Source organism: Nesoenas mayeri (genome assembly GCF_963082525.1).
Source record: "Nesoenas mayeri genome assembly, chromosome: 4".
Lineage (NCBI taxonomy): Eukaryota > Metazoa > Chordata > Aves > Columbiformes > Columbidae > Nesoenas > Nesoenas mayeri.
Window position 1 is genome coordinate 76,123,417 of NC_137540.1, and position 18,516 is coordinate 76,141,932.

At 53.1% G+C, this 18,516-nt stretch overlaps 2 protein-coding genes across 2 annotated transcripts; both read right to left on the reverse strand.

The window, feature by feature from the left end:
• Nucleotides 1-1,078: 1,078 nt before the first annotated feature.
• On the reverse strand, nucleotides 1,079-8,988 carry SMYD5 (SMYD family member 5). The gene is made up of 13 exons (XM_080343163.1): nucleotides 8,893-8,988; nucleotides 8,596-8,704; nucleotides 7,416-7,555; nucleotides 6,555-6,676; nucleotides 5,810-5,879; nucleotides 5,290-5,394; nucleotides 4,496-4,558; nucleotides 4,255-4,325; nucleotides 3,848-3,954; nucleotides 3,160-3,216; nucleotides 2,273-2,367; nucleotides 1,957-2,027; nucleotides 1,079-1,383 (listed from the first exon to the last, which is right to left on the reverse strand). Exons 1-13 carry the CDS (start codon nucleotides 8,971-8,973, stop codon nucleotides 1,245-1,247), a joined length of 1,230 nt encoding a protein of 409 aa, XP_080199289.1. The 5' UTR covers nucleotides 8,974-8,988; the 3' UTR covers nucleotides 1,079-1,244.
• A 2,924-nt stretch (nucleotides 8,989-11,912) lies between these two features.
• Nucleotides 11,913-13,072, reverse strand: LOC308039784 (homeobox protein not2-like; the record flags this gene model as incomplete). Its single annotated transcript, XM_080343418.1, has 2 exons — nucleotides 12,872-13,072; nucleotides 11,913-12,071 (listed from the first exon to the last, which is right to left on the reverse strand). The coding sequence occupies exons 1-2, from the start codon at nucleotides 13,001-13,003 to the stop codon at nucleotides 11,913-11,915; spliced, it is 291 nt and encodes a 96-aa protein (XP_080199544.1). The 5' UTR covers nucleotides 13,004-13,072.
• Between the last annotated feature and the right edge of the window lie 5,444 nt (nucleotides 13,073-18,516).

Consider the following 18,516-nt stretch of genomic DNA (forward strand, 5'->3'; position numbering starts at 1 on the left):
CACACCCAGCACCCAGACAAGCCCCTGGATCGCAGCCCTTGTCTCTGCACTCACCTCCCTTCACTTTACCAGTACAAAACGACTCTGTCCCGTGTCTCACCGGTCTCGGTTTATTATGAATACTGAAGGGGACACGGCCCTGGGATGGCTAGGGACAAGCAGTGGGGTGGCAGTGATGGTGGTGTCACAGCTGCCCATCTACAGTGTCGCACTCGGTCCCACAATCCAGCTGCCACAGCAAGCAGCGGCAGGAAAACAGCTCCCCAAAATCCACAATGGCAGGAAAATACCCCGGGCACATCCCCAACCTGTTGTTTGGAGCCACGTTCTCCCTCCGGCCACAAGATCTGGACAGGGACAGTGGTGTGGCCGCATGGGAGGGATGACAACCCTCGGCTGCCGGTGACACCTTGGTGCGGGGAAGCTCCCAGCACCACGCTGTGTCCCTGGGCATGGCAGCTCCCGCTCGGGCACATCCTCCTCCCAAAGTGGCCCAGCGGGACAACTCACTCTGCAAAACTCAAAATAGCTTTTGAGTTTTGGACGGTGACACCGTGACCTGTCAGCTCTGGGCTACCAACAGCCTGGTGGTGGCTCCGTGGGGCTTGGCAGGACAGTAGGAACCTGCCAGCATCAGCCCCGCTCGACATCCACCCTCTAAAGTGTCTCTGTCCCACTTGCAAAATCGTTTTGTCCCTCACTGCTCGCTGAGCCAAGGCATGGAATGGAACATATATACAGACCCCAGCGCCTCGGTGTGTACATAGTGCTTAGATAGACATTAAATAGTATCCTCGTGCACAAACACACACTCACGTTCCCCTCGTCCCTGCGGGGCTGGAAAGGACACGCTCCTCCGCACCCATGGCCAGCACGGACACAGCAGAGCAGCCTTGGAGGTGGCCACGAGGTGACCATGGTGATGTCCCAGGGGCTGGCAGGACCCTGCTCTCCTCCAGCCTCCCCTGCGAGCACCGGCCAGCCCTTCTGGGGACTAAGGATGTGGCAGGGGGGTCACCAACTCACAGCCTGTCCTCGCAGGAAGGACGGGGACGGCCTGACACGCACACACACACACACACACAACACGACCGGGTGGGAGCAGGGCCAGCCTCCTGCTCCCCCGAGCTCCGTGGCCTCCCACCCGACCCCACAACACAACCCTGTTTCTAGTATTAAAGCTGCTGCCTCTCGGAGGAACCTTCCCCGTCTCTTCCCTTTTCCTCTCGCCCGGCGGGTTGGGATCAAACATCGGTCATCTCATCCTCCAGCTCGGCATCATCCGTCTCCCCTTCGCCTTCCTCCTCCTCATCTGACGTCACGTCGGCATCGTCGGCTTGCGCCAGGCACTTAGGGCACGAGCAGGTGAACAAGTAGTTCTCCCTGGAAGAAGGGAAGGAAGAAGGAGAAACAGTGACAGCGTTGAGCCCAACGCTGCTGCTAGGAAGGGGGTTGGGGACACAGCAGCCAGAAAGGGGCTAAAGATGTTATACCCGAGTTCAATCACACCAGGCTCAGGTGGGGTGGAGGAAATCTGGGTGTGGAGGGGGATTTCTGAGCGCCACAGGGGTGACAGGACATGGTGACCATCAGCAAGAATCCTGACCCTTGAAGGGTGGAGAAGCAAGAGGATGGTCGGTGAGGACAGCAAGGGTTTGCAGGAGCCAACTGCAGAGCAGTGCAAGAAAGGGGGTGCCCAAATCCTCAGTTCTGGGGGCTACAACCGCCGACAGGGGACAGCAGGGAGCTCCAGCCTCATAGACAAGTCCCCACACTCTGATGACAGGTGGACAAAGCCTGAAAGTGCCATGTACCGCCTGCACGCCCTGCCATGAGCACAGCCACTCACCAGGGCACGCACAAGGTCCCCAAGTGGGGGACACGGCCCATGCTGACTGGTTGGGGGTGCAAAGGGATGCTGTGTGTCTGCCTCAGGTTCCTCCAAACAGCCCCTACCTGAGTATCTTGTTGCGGCTGTGTCTGCTCCGCTCCCTCTGACAACAGTCTAAATAACTGATGCAGATTTCCTGTGAGCAAAGAGAACAAGGTTGAGCTGCCGATCACTTCCCACGAAGCCAAAGCAGCAGGATTTGTACCGGGGTCAGGCAGAAACATGGGGTGTAGCAGCCCCGACACGGGACAAGGCACGAATTCCTCTGCCAGGACAACGCAAGAGGTAGAGGGCTGGGGTCTGCAGGGGATGTAGGGGACACAGCGACCTCCTGCCAAGGTGTGATGCCATCCCACGGTCACCCAGGCCCTGCTGTCTCACCTCTCCTGCCTCGATGTCCTCCAGAGCTGTCAGATGCAGGAGGAAGTTGTTTTCGGGGAAGGATGTCTCGGCATTGGGGATGCAGCTGTGGTTACCTATGGGGAAGATGGGATGTGGTAGTGAGGGTGTCTCCATAGGAACAGTTGGAGACCCCATGGGGCTCCCGCCTGCCCGTTTGTGCGGCTCAGGCACACTGGAACCAGTGCCTCCAACTGGGAGGGTTATAGCCTGGCTAAGGATAAGGTAGCATGATGCTGTGGCCACGCATCTGCCTCAGGGACACCAGCACAACACTTTCCCCTTAGACTGGGAACTCTGGGGTCCAGCAGAGCAGTGTGCAGGGTCAGGGCTGTCCCTTAGAGCCACAAAAATTGCTCAGAGCAAGTGGATCCATCCCTGGATCAAGCTCAGGAATGCACAGCACCACTTTTGCCTCCAGTGCCAGGGCAAGGATGCGCAGGGCGGCGCTTTTTCCCGGCTCCGCAGCTCTCCCAGCAGCTAGTCCCGAGGCCCTGCTCATCCCTGCTCTGCCGTTAACATTTAGGAGTGAAAGACAACAGCTCCAGGTGAGACATCCCAGGCCAGGCTGGACGGGGCTCCAAGCAACCTGAGCAGGTGAAGATGTTCCTGCTCATGGCAGAGGTGGCACTGGGGGAGCTGGGAAGGTCCTTTCCAACCCAAACTGTTCTGTGATTCTATGACTTCACAGCTAAATGAGATGCCAAGAGACCCCGAGAGAGCAGCCAGGCCACAGGGCAGCACCCATCCCATCGACAGGAAGAATAAACCCATTTCTCCAGAAGCTTTTAGGATGAGATGAGCCAGACTAGCCCAGGACATCCCACTCCCCACTACTCATTTCCCTCCCAAGTCCTTGTGTTACTTACAGCAGCTCTGGAGCACGTAGAGACCTGATCCCTCGCAGTTGAGGAACTCTCCTGACTCTGCAGCACAGAGAAGGGGTCAACGCTTTGCATGGGCCGTTCTGGCTCTTTCACACATGCAGCTCATGCTTTTTGGGCTCAATGCTGAACGCACCAAGCCAGTGCCACTTTGGGGGCTGGGTGCTCAAGGGTGATTTCCAGAACCCCCTTCCCTCCCCACTACAAGGGGATGAGAGACATGAAGATTAAGACCAGGTTGGACAGGGCTTTGAGCAACCAGGTCTAGTGGAAAACATCCCTGCTTATGACAGTGGGTTGGACTAGATGAGCTTTGAGGTCCTTTCCAACTTAAACCATTCTCTGACTTAAGCCCCCAGTCTGAGTGTGCGCTCCCTGGCCTGTCCCTACATCAGGCAAATAAGTGATAAAAAGGTTTTTGAATGCTGACTTTGACTTGAATGGGACTTTTCTGCACAGGATCAGCCCTCCAGCCACTCCAACCCATCACAAGTCGTGCTGCCCACAAACTTCGACTTGGCCTATCCACTAGTGAGCCAAAGATAACCGAGATGGCTTGCGTGGAGCAGGACATCCCTGTCCCCAGTGGGAACCTCGCCCAGGCCCTGAACACTGGGAGGAATCTCCCGCAGCAGAAACACCACCAGGTTCTGCAAACAGCACATGGGCTCACCCTTCTCCATGTCCTTGTAGAGCTGGTCGATGAAGGCGTCCAGCTCCTCTCGCTGCAGCATGGGGAGATCCAGCGCGTCGCAAGCATGAACCCACTGGCTCAGGGAGCTGTCAGGAAGCAGAGCGACACAGTTACAGCCCCACAGTGCTGTCAGCACATAGTGGGACCTCGCCTTGGGGATCTAAGGGTTAAATTTCAGTGGCTCTGAGTGGCCAAGGGCTGGCAGAGGGATGCGAAAGGGTTGGACGAAGCCAAGATGAAGGAATGCTCTTAAATTTGTCTCTCCGTCCCCTGTCTTACATCTGAACCCAGCCATTTTCCAGGCTAGCATAGATTTCCAGACTGTACATCCCCTCCACACCAATTCTCCGCTGCCGTTGCAAGGAGCACCCTGAAAGCCCCGTTACCTTGTTCCTATGCCTTGGCCATTGGTCCCAACGAGGGCAAAGAGGGATCGAAAGCCTTCTGGAGTGAACCACTGCACAAGGGAGATGAGAAAGCAGCTAAGCCCAGGCCAGCGTGTGCCAGCACCCCACTCTGCAAGAGCCTCAGATCCCACAGGAGCTTTTGGGGAAGCAAGGAAGGGGCAGAGTTCCAGGGAAAACCTTGGCCTTCGGGGCAGACACGACCGGAGATGATTCAACTCACCCTGCTCAGATGTTCGTCGTAAAGGGCTTCGGTGAAGAGCAACCGCAGCAGCTCCAGCTGGCCCTGGCAGGACATGGCAACAGCGTGAGGGTGGGGAGATGGCGCTGGGAGTCAAACCCAGGCTAGAAACATGTGCTAGAAGGCTCAGGAGTCAGGCTGCTCATCCTTCCCTGCAAGGCTGGAGGCTGCTGCCCTCAGAGCAGTGAAAGCCACGTGTTTTAGCAGCGAAAGCCACCTACTCAGCAACTAAATATCACCCTCTCCCACCCCAGAGCAGCAGCATCTCCAGTGCAGGAACGAGCAGCGTGTCCCGCTGAAGCACTACAAGTGATAGGACAAGAGGAAAAGGCCTCAAGCTGCATCAGGAAAGGTTCGGATTGGATATTAAGAAAAAATTCTTCACGGAGAGGGTCACGAAGCATTGCAAGAGGCTGCCCATGGCAGTGGTGGAGTCACCATCCATGGAGGGGTTTAAAAGGCATTTAGACGAGGTTCTGATGGACATGGGTTAGTGCCAGAGCTGGGTTATGGTTGGACTCGATGATCATGAGGGTCTCTTTCAACCAAAACGATTCTAAGACTCTATCAATTGAAAAGCTCTCTGAACAAGCCGTTTTGTCTCTGTCGGATCAGCCAGCCCCTCGTCGGGGGTTTTGTCCCCCCACTTTGAGCCTGGGACTTCCAGTGTCTCCCATCCCAGCTGGAACAGAGCCTCTGCACCCATGGGCTCACAGACACATGCAGGGACAGGACAGGCTCAGGATTCAACACCTCAAGCGCCGCCAAGCTCTTACCTTGAATTTGTCGCCCAGCAGCTTGTGCACAATCTCCTCTTCTTCATTTGCCGTCTTACTGCAGAACTGGGAGAAGGTCTTGATCCACCACTCCTTGTCTTTAGCCTGAAAAAAAAACAGAGAACAATGGAAAGAATTGCAGCAACACCGCTCTGCTGCCCAGCCAGGAGAGAGGGAGGAGAGGACGAGCCCTGCTGAGCTCAGAGGTATCCAGCCTGCCATCAAGAAGCACCAGAAGCAGTTACATGGCAGCTTATTGTAAAAATAAACACTGAGAAAGCAAAGCCAAAGAAACAGAGCCAAAGGAAAGGTTCCATTCTGACTATTTTGGTGGAGGAAAAGAAGACCTGCTTGGCTCAGGACAGAGGAACCTCCTTTGCTGCCTGCTGTCTCCAGGACCAGGGACCACTAGATGTTGAAATCTCTCCAAGCAGGACCCCACCAGTCATCAGAGATCAACCCTTGGGAATAACAGACCCACCAGGATGAGAAAATCTGTAGCTCCAAACTGCAGACGTACCTGTTTGACGGTGGCGACCATTCGGGCCATCAACATGATGCTGGAAGTCTCTGGTGGATAATGCATGTTTCTGGGGGAGAAGAATGACGAAAAGGGATGAGCAGATCAGCACTGATACGGAAATAAAAAGTCGGAGGGAGTCAGAGGCAGCTGCCATCCATGTGGTCAGGGCTTCTCTCATCTATCACACCAAAGTGGCCAGTGCAGCATCACTGCATGGGGATCCAGCACCGCTCCGAGGAAGGAGGAGCCTGCACTGAGCATATCAATAATCCCCCACCATCCCCTTAAACTGGAGCGTGGGTCCCACACAAAGCCCAGGACTGCAACAAGAGCTGGGGTTTGTGACGAGCTTTGGGTCAGGGATGTCACTTCTCCCCTCTGTGCCCATTTCGTCATCTTCAGTCAGGGACAGCAACTCATGTATATGCAGGGGTGACACAAGGAAGGGCTGTGGATCTGCAGGACAACTATAAAACTGCAGGAGTGAGGAACGCACAGCTCAGTGCTTTGTAACTCTTCACTGGGAGAAAAATAAGAATTGCTGAGCCGCATGTCCAAACCCTCACGCTGCCAACACAAATTCACCTGCTGCCCAACCAGCTGGGCCATGTCCCAGGGCCACCACCACCCTCCAGCCACCCTGTGCAAGGATGCAAAGCAAGGACAGTCCTCAGATAATGTCATCCAGCCCAGAAAAGCCACCTCCTCTGCCCGTGGAGCAACAGGCAGGTCGGTTCCCTACCTCCATGCCTCCTGCAGCTTGTTGAGGGGGTGCGTGGGGTCGTCACGAGATGGGCCAAGGCAGAGGACGCGGTGGTACTGCTCCCAGGCGGCCTGCCTGCACTCGGCGCTGCAGTACATCACCTAGAGCGAGAGGCACAGTGCCCGGCGTTGGCTACAGCAGCAGGAAAAGTGAGACCACACCTGGAATATTGCATCCAGCTGTGGCCCCTCAGTTCCAGCAGGACAGGGAACTGATGGAGAGAGTCCAGCACAGGGCAACAAAGATGCTGAAGGGAGCGGAGCATCTCCCGTGTGAGGAAAGGCTGAGGGAGCTGGGGCTCTGGAGCTGGACAAGAGGACACTGAGGGGTGACTTGTTCATGGGGATCAATATGGAAAGGGGGAGTGTCAGGAGGATGGAGCCAGGCTCTTCTCGGTGACAGCCAATGGTAAGACAAGGGGTAATGGGTGCAAACGGGAACACAAAAGGTTCCATTTAAATTTGAGAAGAAACTTCTTCATGGTGAGGGTGGCAGAGCCTGGCCCAGGCTGCCCAGGGAGGTTGTGGAGTCTCCTTCTGTGCAGACATTCCAACCCGCCTGGACACCTTCCTGTGTAACCTCATCTGGGTGTTCCTTCTCCATGGGGGGATCGCATTGGATGAGCTTTCGAGGTCCCTTGCAATCCCTGACATTCTGAGATTCTGTGAAAAGAGGGTCCTAGGCCCAGCTGTGCCCCCTTCTCTAACCATCTCAGCCCCAGCTCTTTAGCCATCGCGATGCAGAAAGGAAAGACACCCATCTCAGGGCAGCACTGGGCTAGGTGCTGTAAAGAAACTGGTGACCCCAACAAGAGCACTGCCCCTCCCAGCAGCCCCGTACCTGGCAGCGGGGACACTGCTGGTGCAGGTCCTTGCGGATGCTGCACTGCTCGGGGTGAGGCAGCACCAGCGAGCTGTTCCCCAGCAGCCGCTGCGCATTCTCCTCCGCTGTCTCCAAAGCCCGCAGGCAGTGATCACAGGCTGTGGGGAGATGAGACGGACAGACGACACAGTGAGAAAAGCAAAGGGACCAGGGCAAGACAGCCTGACTGGCACCAACACCATCTCCGAGCTGGAGCCACCAGTCTCTTACAGCCCCATTGGAAAGATCATTCAGGCTGGACACAAGGAAGAAATTGTTGGCCCTGAGGGTGGTGAGAGCCTGGCCCAGGTTGGCCAGAGAGGTGGTGGATGAACCATCCCTGGAGACATCCCAGGCCAGGCTGGACGGGGCTCTGAGCAACCTGAGCTGGTGAAGATAGAATCATAACATCACAGAATTATTTCAATTGGAAAAGACACTCAGGATCATGAGTCCAACCATCACCTAACTCTGGCACTAAACCACGGCCCTAACAACCTCATCTAAATGCTTTTTAAACCCTCCAGGGATGGTGACTCCACCACTGCCCTGAGCAGCCTGTTCCAATGCCCCACAGCCCTTTCTGTGAAGATTCTTTTACAAATATCCAATCTAAACCTTCCCTGGCAAAACAACTGGATAAGCATTGAGGGTTCCTTCCAGCCCAAACTATTCTGTGATTCCATGATCATTTCTGCTGCAGTTTAACCCCCCAGCTCTGTAGCACTGGGACACACTTAAGGGACACACAGTGCCAAGCGTCCCCATGTTGCTGAGCTGTGATGGAGCTCAGCACACAGCATGGTTTAGGTAGAACAAAAAAAGTTGAAAATCCTGCTCTCAAAACCCTTGTTTTTTGTTCTGATGCCTCTGGAGAGCGCTGCCACCTTTGCGGGCTGCACCCTGCTGTGGTGAGATGGGGATAAGACCCAAGCCATTAAAAAACTGGAGTTCCAAGCGATGCAGGGTTGACACCAGTCACCATCCCTCACAGGACTTTGTCACTCGTCACCAGTGCATTCAGAGCAGAGGAGCGATGGCAGCAGGGGGTGACAAGCCAAACCCAAACCCAAACCCGCTCCTCACAACCCGGGCAGGTCCCCTCGGTCCCCTCTCCGGGGCAGGTGACAGGGACGCGCCGCCACCACCCTCCCCTCACCTCGGTAGTTGTACAGGGCGTTCCAGAGGAACTGCGACGAGACCACCGGCCTCTCCACGAACACAGTTTCCCCTTTGCGGATGTTCTTGGTGGCGAATAAACCTTTTCCCTGCCGAGGGAGAACGCTGGGTCAGGGAGCGAAGCCGAAACCCACCGGGCGGCTGAGGGAACCCCCCGCCCCGCCTGAGGGGAGGCTGCCGGGCTTTTTTTCACCCCTTTTGCCCCGTCAAAATTTGCTTTGCTGAAGCATGAGGGAAGGGAAGGAACCCCCGCGGCGGAGGGGCCGGCCGGGCTCACCTTGGCGCTGCTGATGAACCGCGCTTCAGCCGCAGCCCCGGCCCCGGCGGCGCCGCGCACGTTCCCCGCCGCGGCCGCCATCTTCGGGCGGCGACTTCCAACTCTGACCCGCCCGGGGCGGGCAGCGCCTCTTCCTCTTCCTCCTCCTCTTTTTTCCTCCTCCTCCCTCACGAAGATGGCGATCGATTCACCGCTCCGGGGTCCGCGCCCGCCATCCCCCCCACCTCAGCCCCGCGGCGGGAGCGGCCGCCATCTTGTCCCTCCCCTCAGCCCCCCGCCACCCTCCAAAAACATCGCTAAAATCCACAGCCACGCAAGAAAAAAAACTGATAAGACGAACAAAAATGTTTTAGAAACCCCTGGGCATAATGTAGCAAGACCAGGCGTAATGTAACAGAACCCAAACAGAGAAACAACAGCTCTGTAGAGACTGGACGTGAGGCGAAGCAGGGTGTCCTTGGCTTGCAAGCTGGGAAAGGGGGATGTTCTGAAGAGAAGCTGCTAAATTAATGTGTACTGTGATTAAGTTACAAAAGACGTATCCATCATTAGCCAATGGACATTATAAGTGCTTTCTAACCACCTGCAAAACGGGATATTTTTCAAGATGAGAGCATCCAGTCACTGGAGCACTTAGAGAGAGGATGATCCCCAGAGCTCCCCAGTGCCGATAAAATAAAGAATGCCCAAAACTGGCCCAGCTTTCCCCAAAAAACCTTCAAAACGCACCAACTTGTCCCCTGCACCATCGCTGCTTCCTGCTAGGCTGCCTGCAACTGCCTAAAATCCACAAACACGCGTGTTTAGTTGTATTTACTAATTCACACAGTGCCTGTTCAGCCTCCGACTTACTTTTCATCAACCAGGCGGGTTTGGGAATACGGGAAGATTTGATATTTGGGCTGTTTTGTGTCACTAGATGTCACTGTCGGCTCGTGCAGGGACACCATATAATCATTGTCGCAATAATTGCATTACAGGTCCTGTTTTTTAAGGTTTTGGTGTTTTATCCATAGAGCATCAGCTTGAGTTGTGGCCAGACCAGCAACACTTCAAAGCATCTTTCATGTCTATGAACAAGCCCCAGTGCCCACAATATTTGTTATAGACATTATGTTTCTTTCTATAAATATATTAATAGCTCTATCTCTGCAGGAATTAGGCCAGAGATAATAATTTCTGTTATCTACTTTCACTCATTATACAGGTTACCAATCAATTTCAAAAAAAAAAAAAAAACCTTTTTTCCCTGCTTTTGTGTTGTCAAAAATGGTTTATTAAGAAAAAAAGAAACAAACCTCAAACTTTTGGGAAGGATGAAAACACAGTGGAGGTTTTTGTTAATAATCTCAATGGGAAATTTTAAAGAGAGTAGTTAGAAATGTGTTTTCCTGTGTTTTTTTTTAAAACAGGTTTTCAGCCGATCTCTTCAAAAGCTCTTGCTCCACTTCAGATATTCAAGCTTGAGATGAACACACAGGTTTACCAGCAAACACACAAGTGTGGGGGAAAAAAAGCTGCTTTCATACTTGCATTGGCATGTCAGGAATGAAAATGTGAGAGGAGCAATCACCCTTTTGTGAGTTCTGCTGTTAGAAAGCAGCGATTGCTTTTTACCAACAAGGGTCTTATTAGCAGGAGAAAAAAGTGTGTTTTCCTCTTTTTTTTCCTCCATTTCCTCAGAAACACAGCAAAAAAGGATCAATAACCCATCCACGGTAGCTGTGGACAAGAAGCCACAGAGGCATTGCTGTGCGCTCTAACCACAGAGCTGCCCAACCCTCCCTCCCCCAGCCAGCCGCATCTCTTTTTAAAATACACTAATTTTTATTAACAAACAAAGCAAATAAATAAGTGACACTTATTAAGGAAAAAAAAAGTTATTTCTATAAATAACAATATAAAAGTAAAGTGATATACAGTGTTCTGTGTCAAAAAGAGAGGCAATAATTTATGCTGAGCCAACGGGACATGGTGTCTGGTACCCTGGGCAGACTGAAGATGGGCTGTCACCTCAGGCTGTCACCTCCCGAGTGGTGGCAGCCTGGCCTAAGAGCACAGAGCTGCTCACACACAGCCAGGGAGCCTCGAGTGCTTCATCCTGACCCCTCAAAAATCCTCCCACCCTCCAGAAACACAAGCGTGAGCTCCATCGGGGGGTTCCAGATGTGCTCGCCAAACGCTCCAGGTGCTGTTTCCCGTGGCACCTGGATGGATAACGAGGAGCGAACAGAGCGGCTGCTGTCTGGGCCAGAATCGGCACATCTGGACGAGGGGCAGGGGGTCGTCTGAAGCACCAGAGGTGTTAGAAATCTGCTTTTTTCCTCTAACAGCCTCAATCCCCGCACCTGAGCCAACACGAGTGCCTCGTTCCACATGCACACCTCGCAATAAGGCAATGCCAGAAGGCAGAGACCCACCGGGTTCTGCCCTCCGGGTTTGGGAAGCCAAAACAAAGGCACAAATAACACCAAGCACAGGACAAGAGGAGGCACTTCTGTTCAGGGGCAGGATCAGACTCCGATCATCTTACTGCAAGAGTACTGACAGCCTGCAGGTGGGAGCAAAGGGCTTTCAAATTTTCTTTTGTTTGTTTGTTTTGTTGTGATCTAAGCATCAAAGGTGGGAGTCAAGGGTTGATTCTTGCACAGGAGGACACAACCAAATGCAAGTGACCCCATGTTTGAATGTCCTTCAGATTGATTGTCACCCCAACCTCTCTGCTGGGAACTTGGTGTGTCCTGGTGCTTCAAGAGCCAACAGGACATCACATGCCTTGCTACAGCTATGGCAACATCAAGGACAACCGGCCTGGTGATGAAACCCCTGGGAATTATGGCACATGGCTACGAAATAAAATATTTGAGGGGTTCTTCCCAGCCAGCTGCAGTTTGTCCTGTAGCTCCAACTCGGATGGAGAGCACAATGTCTCACTTGGACCAAAGACGCACAGACACGCCTGCATCCCCGGTATCTCCATCAAGCAGACGCAGCTGAAAAAAACCAACAATGGCATCTGTTCAAAGCTCAACATCCACAGTGTCCTCCTCGTGGTCCTTGATGTCCGTGGAGTCCGCGCTGGCCGGCTGGATCACCCCAAACTGGGACAGCTTGGCCGCCTTCTGCTCCATGCTCTGCTTCCTCCATTTGATCCTGCGGTTCTGGAACCAGACTTTCACCTGGCGGGGAAACAGCACCAACAGCTTAGCACAAGGTCACCAGGAGCCCCTTTCCCACCTCTCCCCTGCTCCCTGTGCTGCTCACACCCTCCCTGACTCCCCCAAACTGCCCTTGCTTTGCTCTCCCTTTCCTCCAGCTGAATTTGGATCCCACCACACCAAACTATGTGGCTCCTCCTCTCCACAATAAATAAGAAGTTGTCAATGGGAGAGGCAGAAACATACTGGGAAGAGCAGAAAAAAAATAAATCCAGTGTCATAAAATGACACTTAAAGTGTAAAGTCTCTCTGGAGGATATTAACAATGTAGATACGCTCGTCCAACCCACGCTGGACTCTAAAGTAAGGAGGTTCATGCTCCTAAACACTTTTTGTTCCACTTCATGAATTAAGAATCACAGAATCCCAGACTGGTTGGGTTGAAGGGACCTCTGGAGATCATCCAGTCTACCCCAACTGCTAATGCAGGGTCACCAGAGCAGATCACACAGGTTGGTCCAGGCGGGTTTGAATGTCTCCAAAGGAGACTCCACAACCTCTCTGGGCAGCCTGGGCCAGGCTCTGGTACCTCAAAGGAAAGAAGTTTCTCCTCATATTCAGATAGAACCTCCTGTGCTTCCATCTGAAGGATGAAAAGGATGTTCTTCCTAAACCACCCAAACCCATCTTTCATCCCTCCAGGCATGTGCTTTCAACAGCATCTTGCAGCCGGGAGCCCGATGGCTCACATCCTCCTCCCACTGCAGGGGAACCACCACAGATCAACCCCAGACCTGGGACCTACATCCCTTATTTCTTACCTGAGTCTCTGTGAGATGCAGCGTTGCGGCCAGATCGACCCTTTCTGTGCCCACCATGTACTGCTGCTTGAGGAACTCTTGCTCCAGCCGCTCCAGCTGCTCAGGCTTGAAGACCGTCCGGACCCTCTTCATCTTGCAGGGCCCCCCGGACCTCCAGGGCACGGCAGGGCCCAGCGAGTTGGTCCCTACGCAGTGAGACAACTCCAGACCTGCAAGAAAGAAGCAGCAGTTGAAGGGGTCTCTGCATGTTTGAGGACGTTCCTCCAGCCGCAGTGATGTGCCAAACCCAGTTTGCTTCACCTGGAGCTGAAATCCAAATGCTCTATAAAGAGGGCTGGGAGAAAGTAGCAACAAAAAGCAGGGATGTCCCTACCCTGTCCCTACATATATCATCTTATCTAGGCTCCCTTCCCCACAAAAGGTTGGACCAGATGATCTTTTGAGGTCACTTACAACCTATACTATGATTTTACCCACAGACACAACCTAGGAGATGTGTAATCAGACCCAAAGAAGTCCCCACTCAATGAGGTGAGCAGGGTCTGATCTCCATCTTTGTAACAGAATAATAAAGAGCTGCTGAACACAAAAATCTCATCTCTGTCTCAAAATGCCTCTAATCACAAACATGTGAAGGTTGTGGGAGCTCACTCCATGCGGGCGCCTGGTTTTACCTTTCCCTTGGCACCTGTGGGCAGCCAGTGCCCAGGAGAAGACACGACCTGGCAGACGGGCTTGATGAATAGTCACCAGCCCTTGTGCAGTTTCCCATCCTGGACCTTAGTCCTTTGGTCTCAGTAGGTTCAAATGATCCATAAAGTCGTGCAGAGGCATTAGCAGGACTAACAAGTGGATCTGGTCTCAGTCTCCTATCTAGTTGTGGCCTGATGAGAACCATAATTACCTAATCAACATACAATACAACACCAGCAGTATCCCAGGACAGGCTGGCACCAACCTAAGAGCTGTTTCTGCTTTAACCAGCACAGACTGTGACTCACATCTCCATGTACAAAACCACCTCGACAACCCCCCAGGAGCCACAGGGCTCATCCCAGCCAGCTCTGTCCAGCTGAAGGACCTTCAGACCCTCACTCCAGCCAGGTCTCACTGCCAGGAGACCTGCGGAGCAGAGACACCACAGTTGAGGGATGAGGAAAAGCAAAAAATGCCTCTGCAGCCCCCAAGGCTGGTTCTGGAGTCACAACATGCACGGAAACAGTAGCACAGGCTTTGCCCATCTGAGTGTGGAGCACTGGAAGGATGGTTGAGCCCCTCCTGCTCAATGCCAAAAGCCACTGGATGGAATCATAGAATCATTTTGCTTGGAAAAGCCCCTCAAGATCACTGAGTCCAACCATAATCCACCCCTGGCACTGCCCCATGTCCTGAGAACCTCATGTCCGTCTGTCCAACCCTCCAGGGATGGTGACTCCAGCACTGCCCTGGGCAGCCTGTTCCAATGCCCCACAGCCCTTTGGGGAAGAAATTGGTCCCCAGATCCAACCTCAACCTCCCCTGGCGCAACTTGAGGCCGTTTCCTCTGCTCCTGGAGCTTGTTCCTGGGGAGCAGAGCCAGACCCCCCTGGCTCCAAGCTCCTTTCAGGCAGTTCAGAGATCAGAAGGTCTCCCCTCAGCTCCTGTTCTCCAGCTGAACCCCCAGGTCCCTCAGCCGCTCCATCACACTTGTGCTCCAGCCCCTCACCAGCTCCATTCCCTTCTCTCCACTCGCTCCAGCACCTCAAGCCCTTTCTTGGCATGAGAGGCCCAAAACCAAACACAGTGTGAGGGACTCTGCTCCTGCTCCCCTCCTGAGCCCCAGCAAGACCCCGGGCAGCAGGACCTGCCTGCAGGGGTGACACAACAAACACTTCCATGGATCACGGCACAGCCAGGAAGGTGTTAGGAACCAGATAAGGCCAGCACTGGGATTTGGCTGATGGTGCCTCAGCTTTTCTCCTGCCAACACCTGAGCACACGCTCAACTTGCAGGAAGAACCCACCCAGTAGAGCCAGTGGGACTGTTCTGGGTAGAAAACATTTTATGCAAGAATGATTTGCAGCATCAGGCCATTAACACTCCCCACCGGAACCTCAACGCCATCCCAGATCTGCTTTGAGCAGCCATTGGATTCAGCAGATTTATCTACATCATATCAAGCCCAGTTTCTTTAACTTCTACAGAAATACTCTACATAATTATGCCAATTCACACCCACGACTTGTCTCTCTTCTGGTGACTGATGTTGTCATGTTCTCCAGGCACAAACAGGCACCTCGACGTACTTTGTTTCATTAATTTGGTGTCAGTTCTGTGCGTGTTTAAGGATTTGTGGGATGGAGACCTGACAGCTTAACAGACATAATTGCACTTTAAACTATTTCCATCATTAAAATCATTTCACCGTCACTTTTTTTTTTCTATTTCAATACCCAGATTGCAAGTGTAATTTCAAACATTAAATACTTTGTGGAAACAGCTTTGCAAATTGTTTTAACTATATTTTCCTACCTGTACATTGGATATAGTACATAAATTAAAGCACAAGTATGCAGACGCTGTCTCATAAAAGAATGAATGGATTAAATAGTCATTTTAAGTAGTTAAAAAAAAATCGAGAGTAGCAAATAGTTCTGGTATCGGATATTTTGGCTACCAGGATCAAATCAAGAGTTCCTGATACAAGGAAAATGAGTGGTTGGCTGCAGGATTTGCCTGGGCAACAAGATTAGGCTCTGAATGCTACAAAGATAATTTAGATGTCAAGAAAAGCAAGCTACCCTGAGCAGAGGCACTTCGTTAAATCAGAGGAGTAATTTTGCTTATAAAAAGCTACAATTCTCCGTGACAACAGAGCCTGATGGATTGTCCGCTATCACCCAACACCGCTGCGTAAATTTTACCCACAGATTAAGAACAAAAAAGCTTTGGGTGCTTTTGCCCTAAAAACAGAGAGTTTTTGGAGCCGGCTGCTGGGAAATACTCAGCATTTACATTTCTGCGAATGGTCCCAGGAGAGCAGAATTACAGCTGGACCAGGGCAGCTCTGGGAGAAAAGGATGTGGAATGGGGGAGAAATCACTTGCAGGGCTGGAGTTTTGGGAAAGTATAGCAGGTTTTTGGAAGCATGGCGAAAACAAAGGCATTTCTAGGAGAGGAGAAGCAAAATAAAGGCAAAACAGCCCTTAAAATGGACTTGGGGGCACACAGGGAGATGGGGCGACTGTCCCCGATCTCAAACCTTCTACCAAAGCCAAGCCTGAGAGATGTAAATTGTGTTATTGGGGTATTACTTCACCCCGTCATTAATTGTTGGGGGTAAATGGGTAATGTTAATTTATCAATTACTACAAAAGGGAAAAATCATTATTAGGAAATTTTCTCCCCCGCCATTATATCCTACAGCCCCAATTGAACCCTTCACCCTGGGGTGGGTTGAGAGGCTGCAAAAAGTGAAACTACAGCCGTAGGGAAAAGAATAAATAAATAAATCAATCACATTTTTGGTGACTCAAAGCCCCGTTTTCCAGCCTGGGGGCCACCATGTCCAGGTCCCCTTCCACGTCCCCCCCGGACCCCATCGATAAGTCCCCGCTCCCCCGCGCCGCCCCAGCCGAGCGCAGCCCCCCGGCCCCCGCTCACCTGCGCCGCCCCGCCCGGCCGCGGCCCAACCCCATCCCCAGCTCCAGCCGCCCGGCAGCGGCCCCAGCCCCGGCCCGGAGCCCGGTCCCGCCGCGGGCCAGCGCGGGGTTGGCGGCGGGGCGGAGGCGTTGGCGGGGCCGCGGCGCGGCGGGTCCCGGGCGAGAAGCGCTTCGATGTGGAACGGCGTCTTGGAGGGCGGCGGGGCGGGCTGGGGGCTGCGCAGCATGGCCGGGCCGGTGGGGCGGCTGCCGGCCCCGCTGGCTTATATGGAGGGTGAGGTGGGCTGGGATGAACCGCGCTCCTATGCAAAACGGTGGAGGGGGGGCGGAAGGGGGCTGCCCCCGGCCCCGCGGGTCTGCAGCGGCACCCCCAGCGATACCCCCACCCACAGCCCTACTGACACCCCTTCTTCCACACTGACATCCCCACTGATTCCTCTTCTTACACTCCTTCTTACACCAACATCCCTTCTTCCACACTGACGTCCCCACTGACACCCCTTCTTCTCCACCACCACCTCTTCTTACACCTCCACCAACACCCCTTCTTCCCCCCAGCTCCCCTTTTTCCCCACCAGCTCCTCCATGGACATCCCTCCTTCCACACCAACACCCCCACAGACACCCTTTTTTCCCCACCGACACCTTTCCCACCAACACCACATCTTCCCCACCAGCACCCCCATGGACACCCCTTCTTCCCCACTGATACCCTGACTGCCATCACTTCTTCCCCACCATCTCCTCCATGGACATCACAGAATCTTTTCAGTTGGAAGAGATCCTCAGGATCATTGAGTCAAACCATAACCTAACTCTAGCACATCCCTCCTTCCATGCCAGGTGCCACAGACACCCCTCCTTCCATCCCAACACCCCACGGACACCCTTCCTTCCCTGTTGTGCCTCCACTGACACCCACCTGAACACCCGTATCTTCCCCTATAGGCACCTGAGCTCCTTCCCCATGAATCCCAACACCCGTTGCTTCCTCACAGACACTCACACCAACATCTACTGTGCCGTGGAAGTTTAACTGTTGGTCTGGTTTGGGTGACATCCAGTGTGACACCCCAGGTAGGGTGCGATGGGAGCTGTGGGTGCCACATACACCTCACCAAGGGGGATTTGCCGACCTGCACACGCACAATCTGTCCCGCTCACGTCTCTGCAAGCACCAAATGAGCACCTAAAATTTACTCCGATTTACGCAAACACAGAGAAATCCCCAAAACGGAGTCTCCAGGTTAATAAAGGCGGAGAAAAAATCCCCCCTGGCTTAACAACCCAGCATTAAATGGGCGAGCTGTCCTCACCCAGTAAATCCTGCCTTAGAGAAGAGATTTGTGCCATTTAAAGTTTCTTTTCACTGCCCAAGCCCTAGAAATAGACCACGTTATAAATGAGCATCTCTATATTTTTTGAGCATTTCAAAGCAAATGGAAATGACGGGAATGCAGGGGCAGGATTATCCCGCTCGCAAGGAAGCACCCTGGTGATGGCATCGGGAACCTGGGGAAGGGGATGCCCGCGGGAGACAAAAGAGTCCCTCAAGTTTGCCTTTAAAACACTTCTTTTTTCTTTCTTTCTCCCATTTAGCATCCTGCCTTCCACAGCAGCTTCAAAAATACGTGAATAAATACAGCTGCCGCTTTATTGCTGCTTATTCAAACAGCCAGCCCCAGTCCCGCCGCCGTGTAACTTTGTGCTTAATTGAAATCACACGTTCAAAGCTGAAAAAGGGCTGAAGCCTGTTCCCCCCTCCCCAAAAAAACCCCTACACTGAGAAATAAAATCATCCGCAGAGATTCACAGCGTCTGGGTTTGCCTGGATTGAAATATGGGTGGATTGAAACACGGGTGGATTGAAACATGGGTGGATTGAAACACGGGTGGACTGAAATATGGATGTGGATTGAAACATGGGTGGATTGAAATCTGGATGTGGATTAAAATGCAGATGTTGTTGCACAAGTTTTTGATTCGTCGTATTAAAATCCTGT